At 33.1% G+C, this 17,790-nt stretch overlaps 2 protein-coding genes across 6 annotated transcripts in view; one reads left to right on the forward strand and one right to left on the reverse strand.

The window, feature by feature from the left end:
• The first annotated feature begins 2,367 nt into the window (after positions 1-2,367).
• On the forward strand, positions 2,368-6,627 carry foxa1 (forkhead box A1). The gene is made up of 2 exons (XM_041275417.1): positions 2,368-2,612; positions 4,301-6,627. The coding sequence occupies exons 1-2, from the start codon at positions 2,541-2,543 to the stop codon at positions 5,549-5,551; spliced, it is 1,323 nt and encodes a 440-aa protein (XP_041131351.1). The 5' UTR covers positions 2,368-2,540; the 3' UTR covers positions 5,552-6,627.
• Positions 6,628-16,256: 9,629 nt separating this feature from the next.
• Positions 16,257-17,790, reverse strand: part of LOC121330134 (mirror-image polydactyly gene 1 protein-like) — a 61,962-nt gene continuing 60,428 nt past the window's right edge. For all 5 annotated transcript variants that reach the window (XM_041276424.1, XM_041276427.1, XM_041276426.1 and 2 more), the window contains one exon: positions 16,257-16,657. In XM_041276424.1, coding sequence (XP_041132358.1) covers positions 16,591-16,657 — 67 coding nt within the window. In that variant the 3' untranslated portion in view covers positions 16,257-16,590. The remainder of the gene's footprint in view (positions 16,658-17,790) is intronic.

Raw genomic sequence — 17,790 nt, forward strand, 5'->3', positions numbered from 1 at the left:
GAATGCTTGAATTAAGGTAGTTTTATACCACGTTAAATGACCCCCAGCGGCGCCTAATTTGTTATTTTTATACCAAGCAAGTGGACGACATTGTGAATGTATTTGAATAACAACATTCATCCTGCCTTACAGTGGCGCACATAATTTAGATTTGACCTGCCAATGGTCTGGGCCTGTAAACTGATCGTTGGGGAATGGAGACATTGAAATGTAAACCCAGCCTTATTATATCTCACCTGGTCACATCTAGATCTAAGTTTCTGGATAGTCATTTATTCTGGCAATTAAACTGTAATTTATAATTTAATTATTTTTTTTATTTATTTTTTTAACAAAACCTCTTTAATTTAACCTGATATACATTGAATAATGTGAAAGGCTTTGTTTAATCTAGACTCGATTATTGTAATGCATTTTTGTTCTTTGTCCCACTCCCAAAACGTGTGGTATCCCTCGTGCAGCCTGCTTAGAATTCCGCTGCTAGAATTCTGACTAAAACCAGGAAAAGTGAACATATTACCTCTGTTTTGGCCTCTTTACAGTGGCATTACAGAATTAATTTTAAGATTTTGCTATTAATTTACAAGACCCTTAACAGATTAACAGGAGTTACTGACCCCGTATCTTCCAAACCGCAAGTCAAGACTAAAAACGCAACTTAATAAAATAGCGTTCTTATGTTAGTGGGTTTAAATGCAATGCTTTAAAATTGTTGCTTTTGTATTATGTGTATAGTTTTATTTAAATGGTCTGATACAAATGTATTGTGGTTTGTTCTTTTTTTCTGCTATGTACTATAGAGTGCTTTGTGATATTTTTGTATAAAAAGCGCTATATAAATGCAATAAATATATGTGCAGCAGTTTGTACCATATATATTCAAATAAGGATATATACAAATAAAATCATTTTTGGAGCTTCGTTGGAAGAACATTGTGTGTGTGGTTTTTTTTTTTTTTTTCATTATTATTGTCGATTGCTATATCCACTTGCAAGCAATAATACATCATTCTGGACTAATTCAATCGGGGTGATTATCACCCTTGTTATCCCCTTATAAATTAATTTACAGTAGGAAGAAAAGCCATTTCATATGTAAATCAATGTCCGCAAGGCAAACTAAGTTTGTTTAGTGTGTGTTGCTAACAAGACTTTGAAATGCACTAATAGATCAACATACTGTAATTGTACAGTACAATATGTGATTTTCTTCGGTAGACATGTTAACAGTGTCAACAAAATAGATAGATAGATAGATAGATAGATAGATAGATAGATAGATAGATAGATAGATAGATAGATTAATGTAATAATATTCAACAGGTGGCGCTGTTGGCAACCAACCATTTAACGAAAGATTAAGAAGATTAAAGGATGTAGATTAATTAGCCTGCAACAAATTCAGTTCTTGCAAACATTACCAAATGCATGTGTATAGTGTATGTATTTGTGCATATACAATTTGGCCTATAGGCCCACACAAACGTTTTCGAGAAACATAAAAGGCGTTTTACAAGGAAACAAAAAATCCAATTATAAAATAGGAAACAGCCAAGTAACATGTATATTTAGTTTTACAATCTTCAACATTGTATTATTGGTGCTATAAAACACACCTGGAAGTTTTCATATCAGGAAAAAAGCAGGGTAAGTTTCAAATAAGGTATATTTGAAATTTATAGCCAAAATACATTCAAATACTGTTTTGTTTTGTTTTTGTGAAAATGTGAATACAAATTTGTCTTATCCGTTTTTTTTTCATTATCTAAGAATGTTTAGTATCGGTACTATTATTATTATTATTATTATTATTATTATTATTATTATTATTATTATTATTATTATTATTATTACATTATTTTGCACTTAGTTTAAAAACCGCCACTCTAACTGCATGAGCTCTCCAAAAACAGATTGCAGGGCATCAACTATTTTTTACAAAAATAGATGTCTCGAAAATCTTAAAATAAAGTAAAGATAATAATAAATAAAACATACGGTACGGTATAGTCTCTGAAGAGCATCACGTTCTTACTAGTAAATGTTAAAGACATTATATTTAAATGTCTTCATTCACCATACCCCTGTTACTTTGTCGATACATATTATCGCTTTCCACTGAGCGTGATATAAATAGATTTGTTCAGGCAACCGCCTCCTTAAGTTTTGTTCCCCTCTGTTTTACGCCATATAAAGCAATTAATCTAGTTTACAAATAGTGGTTCATTTTCAATGGCTGTACAGTCTGGCACCCCCGTGTGACTTGTAATGCGCAACACGTCTCTGGCACACAGGTGTACCGCCACAGCAGTAGGTGTTCTTTTACTGAGACACTGGTTGTGGACAAATGACAAAGAAGGTGGGCTGTTCTGTTTCTACGTAACCGAGCTCAACTCTAACTCACATCAGATTCAATACTTCCTCACTCTTAACCCAAACTGACTCCCCGTGCACTGCTTCTATTCGGAGCGCTCAACTGGAAAGGATTCCACCTACATTTGGTTAGAATTTTGAATGGTGACATTTTCTCTTCCTCGATAATGTTGGGTACAGTAAAAATGGAAGGACATGAAACACCGGACTGGAGCAGCTACTACAGTGAAGCCCAAGAGGTTAGTATTTATAGACTTCTGAGTAAATTTCTTATTTAAAAATGTTAACTTCCTTACAGTGGTAAAATAACTCTGTCTATCACGAGGATAAAAATCAATATAATATTATAAATATATTTCATTTGGAATGTGTATCTTATGATTGTATACATCTATTGGTTTTTTTTCCCACTTTTATTTTGCTAAAATTATCTATCAAAGTAAAATTACTTACTCTATTGAATTCCTTTAAATTCCCCTGAAACTCCTTTAGCGTGTGCATTGTTAAGAACAAAATATTTAGTTTCTTATACTGTGTAATTATATATATATATATATATATATATATATATATATATATATATATATATATATATATATATATATTATATAACTATATATATATATATATATATACACACACACACACACACACACACACACACACACACACACACACACACACACACACACAATAAATAGCAACATTTATGACCATTTAAGTCTTAGAGTTTCAGATCCACTTGGTGGCAGCAGTGTGTGTATAGATCTTAGCTATCAGTGATCTTTCATCCTCTTTCTAGTGCTTAAACACAATCATTTTTAATCTGCTATATTAACAGACAAGCTATTGTGAAACGTAAACAAATAATAATAATAAAAAAAAAAAAACAGTAGTACTTGCGAAAGGTGACACAGACTTAAATAAAAAACAAGTGTCTTTTATCACTATAGGTATAAGAACAGCATAGACAAATCGTGTATTTAATTACATTAATAAAATCAAATAAAAGATTGGTTTTGCTTCGTCCTCTTTTCTTTTCAATTATCCTGAAAATTGTCATTTTAAATTAAACTTGAAATGCGAGTTTTATCTACGGTTAGACAGCAGTGTGAACATATGCGTATGTTAGTGATTCCAAGAAGTATACTGTTTATTTATGTATTTATTTATTTTCTAGCAGTATCTAAATACACCATACTATATGCACATAATAATAATAATATAATAATAATAATAAATAATAATAATAATAATAATAATAATAATAATAATAATAATAATAATAATGGAAGAAAATAATAAAATAGTTGATGATTCGCTGTTTAATTGGAAATAGATAACGGAAATCTTGGTGTACATATCACAAAATATTAATGTAATAATAGTGATGACACTTTTATTGTAAAAAATAAAAACAAAACAAAAACATTCCTATTTACTTTACAGCGTGTATTTTACGTATAGTTTTGAATGTGTCCAGTAGATGTTTTCGCATGAAATTTTATAATAATCGCATTTAACTGTAGCCTATATATCAGAATGTCGGTGATGTAAAAAAAATAAATATTATATGCAGTGGGCCTATACTCAAAATAAGTGTGAGCAATAGTAAGAAGATAAAAACTACCGTTAGCAATACTGAAAAACAATTCCTATAGTTCACATGTCTGTAGGTGTGCCTCTTGTATTTTCAGAAACAAAGTGGTACCATTCGCTAGAGATAAATCATTGGTCATTTTTAAGACTTAAAAAAATATTTAATAAAACAAACAACTGCCTTAGAGTTTAGTACTTTACATCAACGTTTTAATTTAGTTTCCATTTGCAGTTTCTCTTTAAGTATATTCCGTTTGAAAAGTACGTGAATCTTAAAATGTGAACTCTTTCCTTTTAAATTGTAATATGTTCTTTGCTTGACTTATAGGTATATCCATCAGTGCCAAACAGCAGCATGAATTCAGGGCTTGGCTCCATGAACTCAATGAACACCTACATGAGTATGAACAGCATGCCCACCAGTGGCAACATGACAGCCAGCTCCTTCAACATGTCCTACGCCAACACTGGACTTGGGGCCGGACTGAGCCCTGGAACCATGTCAGGGATTCCTAGTGCCACCAGCGCTATGAATGGGATGGCAACCGGGATGTCAGCAATGGGCACAGCACTTAGTCCAGCGAACATGAACGTTATGTCAGCGCAACAAGCTTCCATGAACGCATTAACCCCATATTCCAGCATGAGCCCCGCTATGAGCCCCATGGCGTATGGCCAGCCAAACATGAACAGGACAAGGGAAACCAAGACCTTCAGAAGAAGTTATCCTCATGCCAAACCTCCATATTCCTACATATCCTTAATCACAATGGCTATCCAACAGTCTCCAAGCAAGATGCTCACGCTAAGTGAAATCTATCAGTGGATCATGGACCTTTTCCCATATTATAGACAAAACCAGCAAAGGTGGCAGAACTCTATTCGGCATTCGCTTTCATTCAATGACTGTTTTGTCAAAGTGGCCAGATCACCAGATAAACCCGGCAAAGGGTCCTATTGGGCACTGCACCCGGACTCGGGAAACATGTTTGAAAACGGCTGTTACCTTCGCAGACAGAAACGTTTTAAGTGTGATAGAAGGTTATCCAAATCGTCACAGGATGGGAGAAAAGACCAGTCGAGCAGTTCTGGTTCGCTCCCTCACGAAAGCAACAACAGCAAATCTGGCCAAATGGAATCGAGTTCTATCTCTAGTTCAAACCAGCCCTCCAGCCCTCAGACCATGGATCACACCAGCGGGAGGACGCGCACTGAGCTAAACACAAGCGCGGCAGCGGTACATACCGCTGTCAGCTCTGCTACGGCCCTGGCATCAGTCTCTCTGCCCCCTCACTCCCTCTCTCACGAGTCCCAACTCCATCTTAAAGGCGATCCCCATTATTCTTTCAATCACCCCTTTTCCATTAATAACCTAATATCATCTCCAGAGCAGCAGCACAAGCTCGACTTGAAAGCTTACGATCAGGCTTTGCAATATTCATCCTATGGGTCTGGCATCTCTGCCAGTCTGCCTCTTGGAAGTGCCTCCATGGTCGGCAGAAGCAACATGGACCCATCGGCACTGGATCCCTCTTACTATCAAGGTGTGTATTCCAGACCTGTTCTGAACACTTCCTAGTCTCCTTCTACTAGAATACGGTACCGGAGATTCGAAGAAAAACAAACAAACAAACAAACAAACAAAAAAACTCCTATTTTATTTTTGCACGCATTGAGTGCAAATGGACTGTTACTTTATTAGTGTATAAAATATTTGTGTATGTATAAATCAATGTATGCTGTAAAGTTTTGCCATGAGAATGATTGTGTAATATCCGTTTAAAACAGTCAGATTTTCTGCAGGACGTATTTAAACCTTTGCGTTTGTAAATTACGTTGTGGTCCCTCCCCCTTCCCCTGTATAATGATAAACAAAGATCCAAATTGTTTATAAATATGTTGCAATTTTTTGCAAAAAGAAGAAAACAGTTATTAAAAAACAAACAAACAAACAAACAAAAAAAAACCATTCACCCGAAGGTCTCTGGGTTGGTTGTTAGGGTAACGCATCTACTCACTTAAGCTTTCAGAAGTTCCTGCTTATGAGATGTTGTCATGTTTATATTATTTAGTACTGTTTTGCTTTGTAACAATATCTGTCTTTAACATTTTTTTTCCCAAACAAGGCTGTATTATAGTAAGTAAATGTATTAACTGCATTTCATCGGCCACGGTTGAATTGGTTAATTTGAAATAAAATATGAATTTCTTTATTAAACAAACCTCTAGGCTTTGTTGTGACCTTTTTAAAAGTCAGTGTTTCTTTTTTTTCCCCACGAAATAGTATTATTCCCTTTTTTTCAACGCTGTACCCACGACATTGCAAGTTAACCTACAGATGTTGTTCTTTTTAACCTAGTTTTACCCACAATGTCCCTAATTTGTAGCATACTTCTTTTTACTGCATTTCTTTCTGGAATTGTGGCGATACTGGAAATGGGAAATTGATTTGAAGAAAACGATTTCATGAAAACATTTCAATTGCATCACAGAGAAACAATAATTAAATGAATCCAAAGAGACTGTTTCTTGGCGACCACCGTACTGTGTGGTCGAATGAGCATATCAATAAGCAAAACCAAATCTTTGAGAACTAACAATCTAACACACGCTGTATAATATATTATAATGGCTTTAGACTCCATATTTACGCACAAAACACCAAAATAAACATTGTAATATAAAGTATATAAATACAAAAAAAAAAAAAAAAAAAAAAACATTTAGGCTCTATTGTATACGTTTTATGATTATTTCGTAAGTATTGGGTTTATAATGCATTGTTGCTGACACTCATATTTTAAGAAAATTAACCAATATATGTGTTTACACACACACACACACACATATATATATATATATATATATATATATATATATATATATATATATATATATATATATATATATATATATATATATATATATATATATATATATATCTTTCCGTAGCCTAAAGCTGAAAGGTTGCCCTGATATTTTGTCAGGGGTCAACTGTTTGTCATGTGTTTTAATGAGCCTGGACTGATATATAGTTTTCTAACAGATTTAAGAAAACAACGAAACTTGCTGGGTTTTAATTTTAAAAACAGAGACTTCAGAAATGTGCTTTTTGATAAAGGTAATTATTTACGCTTTAGGGCAAACCATCCATTGTAAATATTCGTTTTGAAGTATATTTACAGGTTAATTATAACATAATGTTGGGGTTTATTCACATTAACACGTAACGATATTCAATAGTTATTATTGCCTTTATTTGAACAATAAAAATATTTAAAAATAATAACTCGCTAGACCTTTTTTTGTATATGTGCTATACACTGTCATAAAACAACTGTAAATAAAGACATATGAGAATTATTTAAAATAAAATAGACTTCAGGTTAAATCGATGCAAGTCCAAATTAGCTTTTGTGATTTGTAACCTTACAGGAACTGATTTTGAACCTGAGCGTATTTTACTGTGATCGTGTTCTGCTGTGCACATACACATTGGCTGAGGGACCGTGAAATGTGTTTAATTATCATGTAATTGCCCCCTGTCGGGCGAATAAAATGGAGTGGCAAATCGAATTGAGGGTGGAAGAACTGCCAAAACTCAAAAACCTTGGAATTTCGTACCTTGGATACGCAAACCACTAGAATGACAAACTTATAATCGTAATTGCCACAACATGCATGGATACAATTGTAAAGAAAACAATACCGAAAGCAACGAAATGTTCTTATCATGTAAATGTTAACACACTAGCCGATACTAAACAGTATACATCTTTTAATAAAAGATAGTTAACACGTCTAGATTGTGTACAATTTGTGACCAAAATGTAATATTCTGAGCACTAATTGTATGAGTGGTTTGGAGACTATAGTGTGTTATATTTTCTTCCTTTTTAAATGAAGACCAAATACTAGTACTACTAATAACAACAACAACAATAATAATAATAATAATAATAATAATAATAATAATAATAATAATAATAATAATAATAATAATAATAATAATATTTTTCTATAAAAAAATCATAGTATTCTTTGATTTTTTAAAAAGATATATAGGCTACATGCTTTAAATCAAGTAAATATTTCTACGAGTCACAAAACGCAAGCATTGTACCCGATTAAATGGAATCAAGATGTCATCATTTAAAACTTACAAGCTTGTGCGAATCTCTTAAAAAACGTAATTCAGACAATGACGCTGAAAGAGTTCAGGCGGTCCGAATGTTTTTTTTTCCCTAACTGGTGCTCCCTTGAATGTTCCCTTGGCCAGTGGAAATTGCACTCACCGTGTTCCCAGCGAATAGCTACTTATTTTGATTTTTTTAAAGAGTTGATCGCTTTTTTTCTTTAATGACTATTCATTGCAACGATATGAAATGGGGATATGAAATAGTTTCTCACAAAACAAAAAGGGAATTGAAGGTCATTAGGCTATATGTCTTCCCTCACTTCGGCATAACATTAAACAGAAATCAGTTTTAAGATATACTAAAATATCAATGAACTTAGTATTTATTTCCAGCCTATGAAAATTCTCTCAAATTATCCAAACTACTTGGGTTTAAATTTAAAGTAAATAAAGGATAGGCCTCCTTATTATCTACTAAAAAGCAACATTTTAAACATGTCGTGAAAAAAGTTTAAGTATACAGCGTTATTATTATTATTATTATTATTATTATTATTATTATTATTATTATTATTATTATAATAATAATAATAATAATAATAAGCTTTAATTAAATTGTGTACTTTTTAAGTAAGATATATTGTTGGTTTTATCTGAACTATTATAGGGGCTTCAATGCATTTTGCAAACTGCAATAAGCACATTAAACACGTCCATTTAGACAGATACAAGTTGTTTATAGGCTACAATAGTCTTTTATCACGTTTTCGCTATATGCCCTATATTAAAATACTCAATGTTACAACAATTGTATATAATAGAACTTTAATTTTATTTCTTTTTTTAGTTGATTTCTATAATGTGTCTAAACAAACTTAGATAAACACACGTTCATAATGGCTCTTTATCAACGAGTTATTTACACCTGTATAATACCCTACATGTGTTGCAGGGCGTACAGATCAATATGCCCTATTAATGGCCCTCTTAATGTATTTGAAACAACCTTTCTCCATTTACCGTCTTGAGATCGATACACTTTTTTTCTTTGTTGATTTCACAATATTCATACACAAATCGATTTGTCATCGGTCAGTAAAGACAAAAGGAGCGTGCTGTGTAATAAGCATGTTGAACAGCAAACCACAACGTTAAGAGCACACATTTGGAGAGGCAAGTACGGAGTTAGTACGGAGTTGTACTAACTTGCTCTTAGAATCAACAAGTACCAGAAAATGTACTCTCTGCACTTGACGTTTGCAGCTTACGGTTGGACTATATAAAACAGGCTGAACACAATTTTGTTTTATAAAAAATGCAGTGAATATATTGTTTTTTTTTTGTTTTGTTTTGTTTTTTGCAACTTTCAGACCATATCATGATAATCACTAATAGATAAATTAGGTAATTTTTTTTTAAAAAAAATATTATAATTATTGCATACAACACTCACCTTATATTGCAAAAAAAAAAAAAGGAAATCATTCAATGCAGCCCCGTTCTAACATGTTAAACTCTTTTTGGTAATATTTTCCTGCAGTTTCTTTGAATCGATGGGATTTTACTTACACAATTCCAGAAATTTAAGCAGCGATTTTCCGATCAGAGATTTTTGCCTTCATCTATTCCACAAATAGAAACTCGTTTAGATCTATGAACTTTGGACGAATCTAACCAGTCATCACCTCTGTTTAAATATAGACTTCAGCAGTCTGGTTTTCTCTTGGTTTAACACAGCAGTATAGGCCTATCCGCAAAAGGTAAGTAGAAGAAAACAAAACATGCTTTACGCTTTCTTCTGTTGATTCAAAACAGAACAAAACTAAACAATGGCGAAAACAAATGACATGAGTTGCATTAGATAATGATAGCCTTATGCCCGACGGCTATATTGCTTAGCTGGAAAGGGGACCCGTCAGTGCCATTTTTGTCAAACAGTAATTGTTCAATGGAATATTTGGTAACAGTTTCAAAAATATAAATGTTGACTTTAAATAACATAGACTGCTATATTTTATAATGTTACTTGGTTTCTTTGAAAGAAAAAAAGATAAGGATATCACATTAAAAAAACCCAACAAAAAACCCCCCAACTTTTTAATATTTTATACAGTTTTATACAGTCTCGGGCTACTTCGTTATATTGACGCTCTAGTATTATTATTTCGTTACAAGTCTGCCTTTTGGTATTTTCAGATAAATAATACATAATTCTGACAGTGTTGTTTTAGGTAACATTATTATACCCATGCATTTCTTAAATAGCAGCGTCCAAACTTAGAAACGTTAACAGAAAAAAAAAAAAAAATCAAGAAAAATGATATCGAAATGAACAACTATATCAGGTAAAAAATATTTTTAAAAATTCATATATATATATATATATATATATATATATATAGATATATATAGATATATATTATACACACACACCAGTTGTAGTGCACTAACTAAATTTTGAACTATCTAAGCTGGATATCTAACTGTCTATGTATGAATTATTATAATAGTATCTATAACATTTTGAGTTTATAACTGTTTATCTGACAAATCGTCGTGTGTGTGTGTGTGTGTGTGTGTGTGTGTGTATATATATATATATATATATATATATATATATATATATATATATATATATATATATATATATATATATATACACACACACACACACACACCTATATACACACATATACAAATATATAATATATATATATATATATATATATATATATATATATATATATATATATATATATATATATATATATAATGGTCTTTTAAGCCCTCATCAGTCTCAGAATAGCAGAATAGGAATCGTGCTCCTATCATTTTGAAATGATCAGTTGTTCTTGACTAGCCTCTGCTAATGTGTCACATATGTTATCAGCAGGCAATGTCCTGGTCGAAGGCTCCTGCAGCAACTTGTATTCCAGCTTATGAGACATTTCTCATATCCCCATCAAAAGCCGTGTCTCTTTCTTCAGCCTTATGGACAAATATTTCGACAACAATGCTCAACCCCCTTTACTTCAAAAGCGGCCATCAGCGAGGCTACCCGGAGACTTTTCTTCTCTCTCTTTTCATTCTTAGTTTAAAAAGCCAGTACAGGGCCAAGGCGCTTCTAATACCTTTTGATGGGGATTGAATTCATTATCTCCAATAACACAATTGTGCTTGGCCAACGAAAAGAGCAAAGTAATACCCCCTTCAGAATCACAGGCCAAAGAAAGAAGCTTTCAAAGCGTAGGGAGAGAGAGCTCTCTATCCAAAATCAGCTTTAGAAGCAGCTGGTTTTCCATTAAAAATTATACAGAAGAAGTTTATTAGGGCTTTGTACCCTAGTTATAGGCTACGAATTGCTTCAATCAGGTTGGTGGTCTTAGGTCTTTTCTCCTCACATCACGTGGTCAGTATCTTTATTAATCGAAGTCCATAGAAAAGCTAAAACTAATTTACAAAGATATCGCGAAAATTATATATATGACAAAACTTTGAGTCATGACATGGTCTATTAGGCTAAATAAACTTGTAACACGTTATTGTATATTTTGATCATGGCATTTTCTTCTGTAACATAATTTTTTTTTTAACGTAAAAATGTTTTCATTTATTGGACCTCCTAAGAGCAAAAATACAGAAAACTTCAGCTGATAACAATGAGTTCATTACCAATGTTAATTAGACAAATCCTTCCTGGGGTTTTTGTTTTGCCTGAAAATTACAAATGCGTTTTCCTGTATTATATAATTAAATGGATAAAAGTCAGGGTGTTCACAGGGTTTTTTTTTTCTCTTCACATTTTTTTTTTATTTGGTTGATGCATATCAATAACCAGTGTCCCTCAAAGTTTTAGGTCCCACACACTTATTTCTGAGATCGTTCGCCAATAAAAGCTCCGGTCACCAGGACATAACACATTCTGTTTGAACACAGATGCTCACTGACCTATTTCGTGTCAAGAATAATCTCATGGCATTTAAACAATAGAAGTCCATAAGCCTACTAATTTAGTTCTTATTATCACCCAGGTGAAACATGCTACATTGACATTATAAATTATTTAAAATTACAATCACATTAACATTTCCCTTTTTATTCTAATCATTATATTGGAAAAATGTTAACTGAAATAACTTATTTACCTAATAATAATAATAATAATAATAATAATAATAATAATAATAATAATAATAATAATAAAATAATAATAATAATCACCACCAATACTGTTATATTAATTGCAGCCTAGAATCAATTTCAATAAACGTATGCTGCTATGCTTTGAATTACGTATAATAGACATATCTGTTCAAGACATTCGTGAAAGTTTTGAAGTAGTCATTGTGTAGCAAGTGTCAGAGACACGGATCAGTATGGATGGATGGCTAGGCTGATGGAAGAATGTATATTGTGAACGCTTGTACGGGTAGATGGAGTGTATTAAGAAGAAAAGGCGTGAAAGACTTGGTGTCGTTATAGCAACGAGATCAGCCACGCTTTTCTCCAAAGCCCATTCAGCTCTGGGTTGCCGGAACACGTATTTAATTAAAGCGTATAAAAAGTTGTTTTGTAGTCTTGTCATCATCCGATCGGGTTCAAAACGGGCAATCAGGCTTCACCTCCTTTTCATGATCATATAAGCATGCAATAAATCTTGTAAGTTTTGAAACAACCTCAAGAGTTACACCTCAATTAAAAAAAAAAAGAAGAAATGCCCAGAAACCGACCCAATAACCGATACTGCTCCAGTAAATGTACATTATTGTAAGTCTTGTAGTTGTCATTTAAACTAACCTTTATCACTTTTAATGTTGAAGCTGAACAGCTGTGACAATGTATTTATGTAGCACTAGTAGGATTATCTACATGAGAAACATAGAGTGGGGGACTGTGTGGTTTTTAAAGAAAAGGACACCCAGGTTGTGCCATCTCCACGGTTACGACTGGAGGTGGACTCCACAAGCTTGTAATAGTGTTGAGCTTTATTGAAGGGGCGGTGCACTCAGCACCCAGTCTGGCCAATCCTCTTGTTATCAAACTGAAAACAACTCTTGTTTGTAACAACACATGGAGAAAAACATCCTTGCCAAAATGGATACTATCAATCATCTATGCATACACACCTTCCGACCTGCCCTCATTCAAATCAAGGACATCATGGACAACTGACCAAAATGAGGGTCACAGCATCAATATCAGAAAAGGAAACTGTAACTGATGTGGAAATAATTGTTTAGTATATTGTCCTGGAAAGGTCAGTTGATCCTTTTTGCCCTTGTGATGTTTATAAAGTATTAGTATGCAAAGCGGTCCATCAATAGGTCTTTACAATGGTATAGGTATAAAAGTGACCTGCAAGAACAGTGTTCTTTAAAGTGAGGGTCAGATGAAAGTAGTATAACAGAAACAGCACAGTCGGCGTTTGTAACAAACTGACCCAAAATCTATTACACTGACAATCAGCTAAAATTAAGTTTTCTTTTTTTAAATATTTACCTAAAAGGTGATTAATCACTTGGAAAACTAATACAGAATTATTCATAACTTTTAGATGATCAGATACTTAAAAACAAAATTTACACAAATAGAACAGGCACTTATAATCTCAGACAATCTTGTACATTGGACTGCAAGTCTGGATACATGTATGGCTTTTATTTTTTTGGTTTATTTTATGCACGTAAAATACAGGCTTAGCCTCACGATGAAATAATTAAGCCAACCTCTAAAATGAACTAACATCCAAGTTGTAAACAGGTTAGTGTTTTTATCAGACACCGCTGGAATCATTAAACATGCATTGTGATTTATGTTTCCTTTTGAATATTTGCCTGTTTTTGGCTGATAACTTAGTATTTTATGTTTTGGTAAACTGTTAAGAAAAGTAACGCTAAACCAACATATACACACACGCGCACACACACACACAAACATATACATAAGAGGTTCTTTATAATAGCCTGCCTATTTCACTAAATAATAAATCAAGCACTTATTTGGACTACTTGCATATATTTAAACAATAAACAATTACATTGTTATAACTACTATATGAATATTTATTTCATCTAACCCCACAAAAGCTGCATTTAAATCAACAAAAGCAACAACAACAATAATAAATTGCTGTTTTCTACTATTTGATTAGTACCATTTTTAAAATAACTATAAAGTTTAATAGATTTTATTTTATTGACAGAAACTTCAATTCAAAACGTTTGTCTACTTATACATCTTTTTAGTTTTACGAAAACTAACGAAGAAGTTAGGTAGGAACATCTTTGCACTGCAGTTCCATGTTTGTGGAGTGAGGACGCTTATGATCCTTGAGAATTTGATTAGCCCCTGGTTTAAAATGGAGAACAATTAATAAACCAAATCCCCGAATACATATACAACCATTTTGCTTGTAAACAAACACCCTCTACCAAAAATGCTGTACTGGGACAACACATGGTGCCCATTACTTGTTCAAGGATAGTGTGCATTGGGTCATTATTTACATTATTCATGCTTTATTGATTTAATTCCTTTTGAACACATTTTACAATCAACACAACCTGTATTACCTGTACCTTTAGATCTTTCAGTGATGTTTTGCCTGCCATCTCATAGCACCTTTCAAGTTAACTGAAGTGAAATATTTTTGGTATGCAATGTCATACAATCTCTCCACAACCATGACGGTGAACCTTTTTTGTTTTGCTGTCTCTATAAGAACATTTTAATATTAATGCAAGATGAAGACTGATGGTGAATAACTCTTAACAGGCAGGTAGGTTCATTAGGATACTGCTGACTGTGGGAACATCCAAACTCACCTTGGTAAAACCGGCATGGCAGTACTGTTCAGTGCTAAATGAGCTTTGTTCAAATTCTAACATTTTACACTTTCATTCGAGAGGATGCTCATGTTAAAGGACAGTAGAAGCTGTGAAAGAAAAACATCCAACACAAATCTCTGCTCCATAAGCAAATAGTTTATTAAAATATAACAAACACAATCCAAATAGTGACATTTTATAGTGACATTTTATACAGTTACAGATTGTACAGGTGACACAGTTGTGGTTGATATACCAAATATAGAGCCATACTACTCAGTATTTACCACTGTACTAAGTTAACATCTGAAACGTTGATTTTACATATCTTCAAACAAATAACTCAGTAAGTTACACAATGAGATTTAGCATTTGCCATAGTTGTTTTTTGCTGGTTTTGTAACATTGCCTGTTTGATTTTTGCTTCACAATGATATAAAGTTAGCAAGTGGTAAATGCTTTGTGATCGGGGGGGAGGGTGTGGGGGGGGGCGGGACGGACAACAAACCTTTGTATTGCAGAAGCCAGAGAAGACATACAGTGTAATGTACACTAAATGTTTACATGACTATAACAAACTATATATATATATATATGGCAGATTAAGATTATAAAAAGTATGTGAAGCTCTATATTTTGGCTCAGTTAGGTCTGATCCAATAAAATATATGCATTTGTCTATAGAAAATAAATCATTAATATTTGTCAGTAACATTTTGACAGAATTGTTCAGCATAGCTCAATTTAATGGGAAATTATCTATCTGTAGTATAAAGATAAAAACGTAACAATTATTGTAACATTTAGAGTAGAACCCTGTCCTATCTTTACTGCCCTCTCACTCAAACTAGAGAACTGCCCCCAGTTCCAGTATCAGCTCTAATGGACATAACTCCCCTTTAGCCAAACAGCTGTTTATACAGCCATTTTTCTATGTTCCAAGAGCTGTGCAGATTATAGAACTAAATATCAACATTTTAGAAACAGTATTACATGTATGGCTCATACCAAATTTGCAACTGATTTTAGTAGAAGAAACCGTTTATTTTTAAAAAGCTAGATTTATTTATTAAATATGCATCTTTAGTAAAAAGAAAAAAAAAAAAAAAAAAAAAAAAAAAAAAACATGGCAACATGAATTCCGCAAGTTTCCCAATGAACATCATTCCTAGCTTGATAAATATGGTTTACACTAGACAACTTAAAGCTCTCCCCTAGCCAAAAGGTCATAATTATAACTCAGGAGAAGACTTACCAGAAATGGAGTGAAATGGGTTAAGTGAGCAAAGAAATATAGGTATCAGTCTGAATTAAGTCCATTTGTGATATACAGCTCATAACTGCACATGGAAAAGTTTCCATAAAAGCTGGCCACAAATAATAAGGAGACCATGTTCCTCATAATAGGCAGAGCTAAATAAAGAAATACAATGCAAATAATGAATGTTTAAGGAAATAAATTTGCTTAAATAACACAACTCAGCAGCAGAGTGGTTAAACATTTATGATTCAGTTTGATCTCTGCTTGGAATGTCGTCTGAGTGCACCACTTCTAACAACTGTTTGCTGAGTTAAGGCTTCAGTGTTTACACAGTGGTAAACGGAGCAGCCTGGTCACCAGATGTGACCACATCCCTAGACTCGACCTTTCAATCAGATCACCGTCCTGACAGTCCCCGCTCCAACCTTTTTCCTCAGTACATCCACCAGCCGCTCCAACCTGCAAGGATAAGAAGGGAAACTAATGTTAGGAATGTACAGGCTGAAAGAGGCAGTGTTTGCACTGAAGCAAGCAGTCTAAACAAAGCTGTACTGTACAGTGCAGACACTGGTCCAGGATGCAGACTCTTCCCCAAAAAGGGAAAGCAAAGAAAATAACCACATCTGAACCACAGTTAATACTAGGCGTGAAGCATCTATTTTATTACCTAAATAACTGTTATTAGATCCAAATACTTTTCTTTACATCACAAGTGTTTTTGTTATTTATTTATTTTTTAACACTTTCTATACTTTTTATTTGGTTTCAGACATCAGATACGGAGAATCTGTAGTATATAAAACCTCTATATGCCATTGTAAGTCAAAGTCAATTGAATTTTCCAATTACACTCCGAGTAAACAGAAATACAAGTAAAGATTACATTTTCTACTTATCTAATGTCAATCTCTACAGCAATCATGTGGTTATAAATGAAGTAATCCTATCCATACTCAAACTAACAAACCACACACATTATTGCATATTGTTTATTTAAATACAATGTAAAGGGTATATTGAGTTTATAACGCTTTAATAAAAGTACTGCCCTAAAAATAAGCATACTTTTTAATATACCTAGCTTATAATAACAGCTGTTTCTCAGAAAGCCTGATGAAATGTTGAGGATTATGATTATGACATACAGTAAAATCTAGCTCTCCTGATCCATCACTCATTTTCAAAACTAACATTAAAAGGTGCTTTTCATTAACCAGTTCATTCAGTGTTCAAAATATGCACATACCACATATTTTATAAATATAGCATTCAGTGCTCTACATTAACAAGGGAAGTGCAGATGGAAATAGCAGTGTGGTATATGCTTCCAGCTAGGATTTGATTATGAGCTAGTTTGATTCAAATTGAACACCAAGGTCTTAAGGGTAATTAGATGGAGTATTCTTTCAAATTTGCATGTTTCCTTTGGTGACCACAGACAGCAGCATCTCATTCTGCACACCCTGACCTGTGTGTTAATTTGCTGTTTGATTATAACTTCTTCCCAGAAGATGGCAGTTTGTGTATTACAACATGGCTATATTGATTTATCAGTAACAAAATATACTGTGCATACAAGGCAAGCTGGAAGA

Source organism: Polyodon spathula, chromosome 17 (assembly GCF_017654505.1).
Source record: "Polyodon spathula isolate WHYD16114869_AA chromosome 17, ASM1765450v1, whole genome shotgun sequence".
In the NCBI taxonomy this organism is placed as follows: Eukaryota; Metazoa; Chordata; class Actinopteri; order Acipenseriformes; family Polyodontidae; genus Polyodon; species Polyodon spathula.

What these genes read in the sequence shown, in the direction of transcription:
- foxa1 (XM_041275417.1), top strand. Translation starts at nt 2,541, where the DNA reads ATGTTGGGTACAGTAAAAATGGAAGGACATGAAACACCGGACTGGAGC. An exon ending in ACTACAGTGAAGCCCAAGAG is followed by an intron (nt 2,613 to 4,300) that starts GTTAGTATTTAT and finishes CTTGACTTATAG; the next exon opens with GTATATCCATCAGTGCCAAA.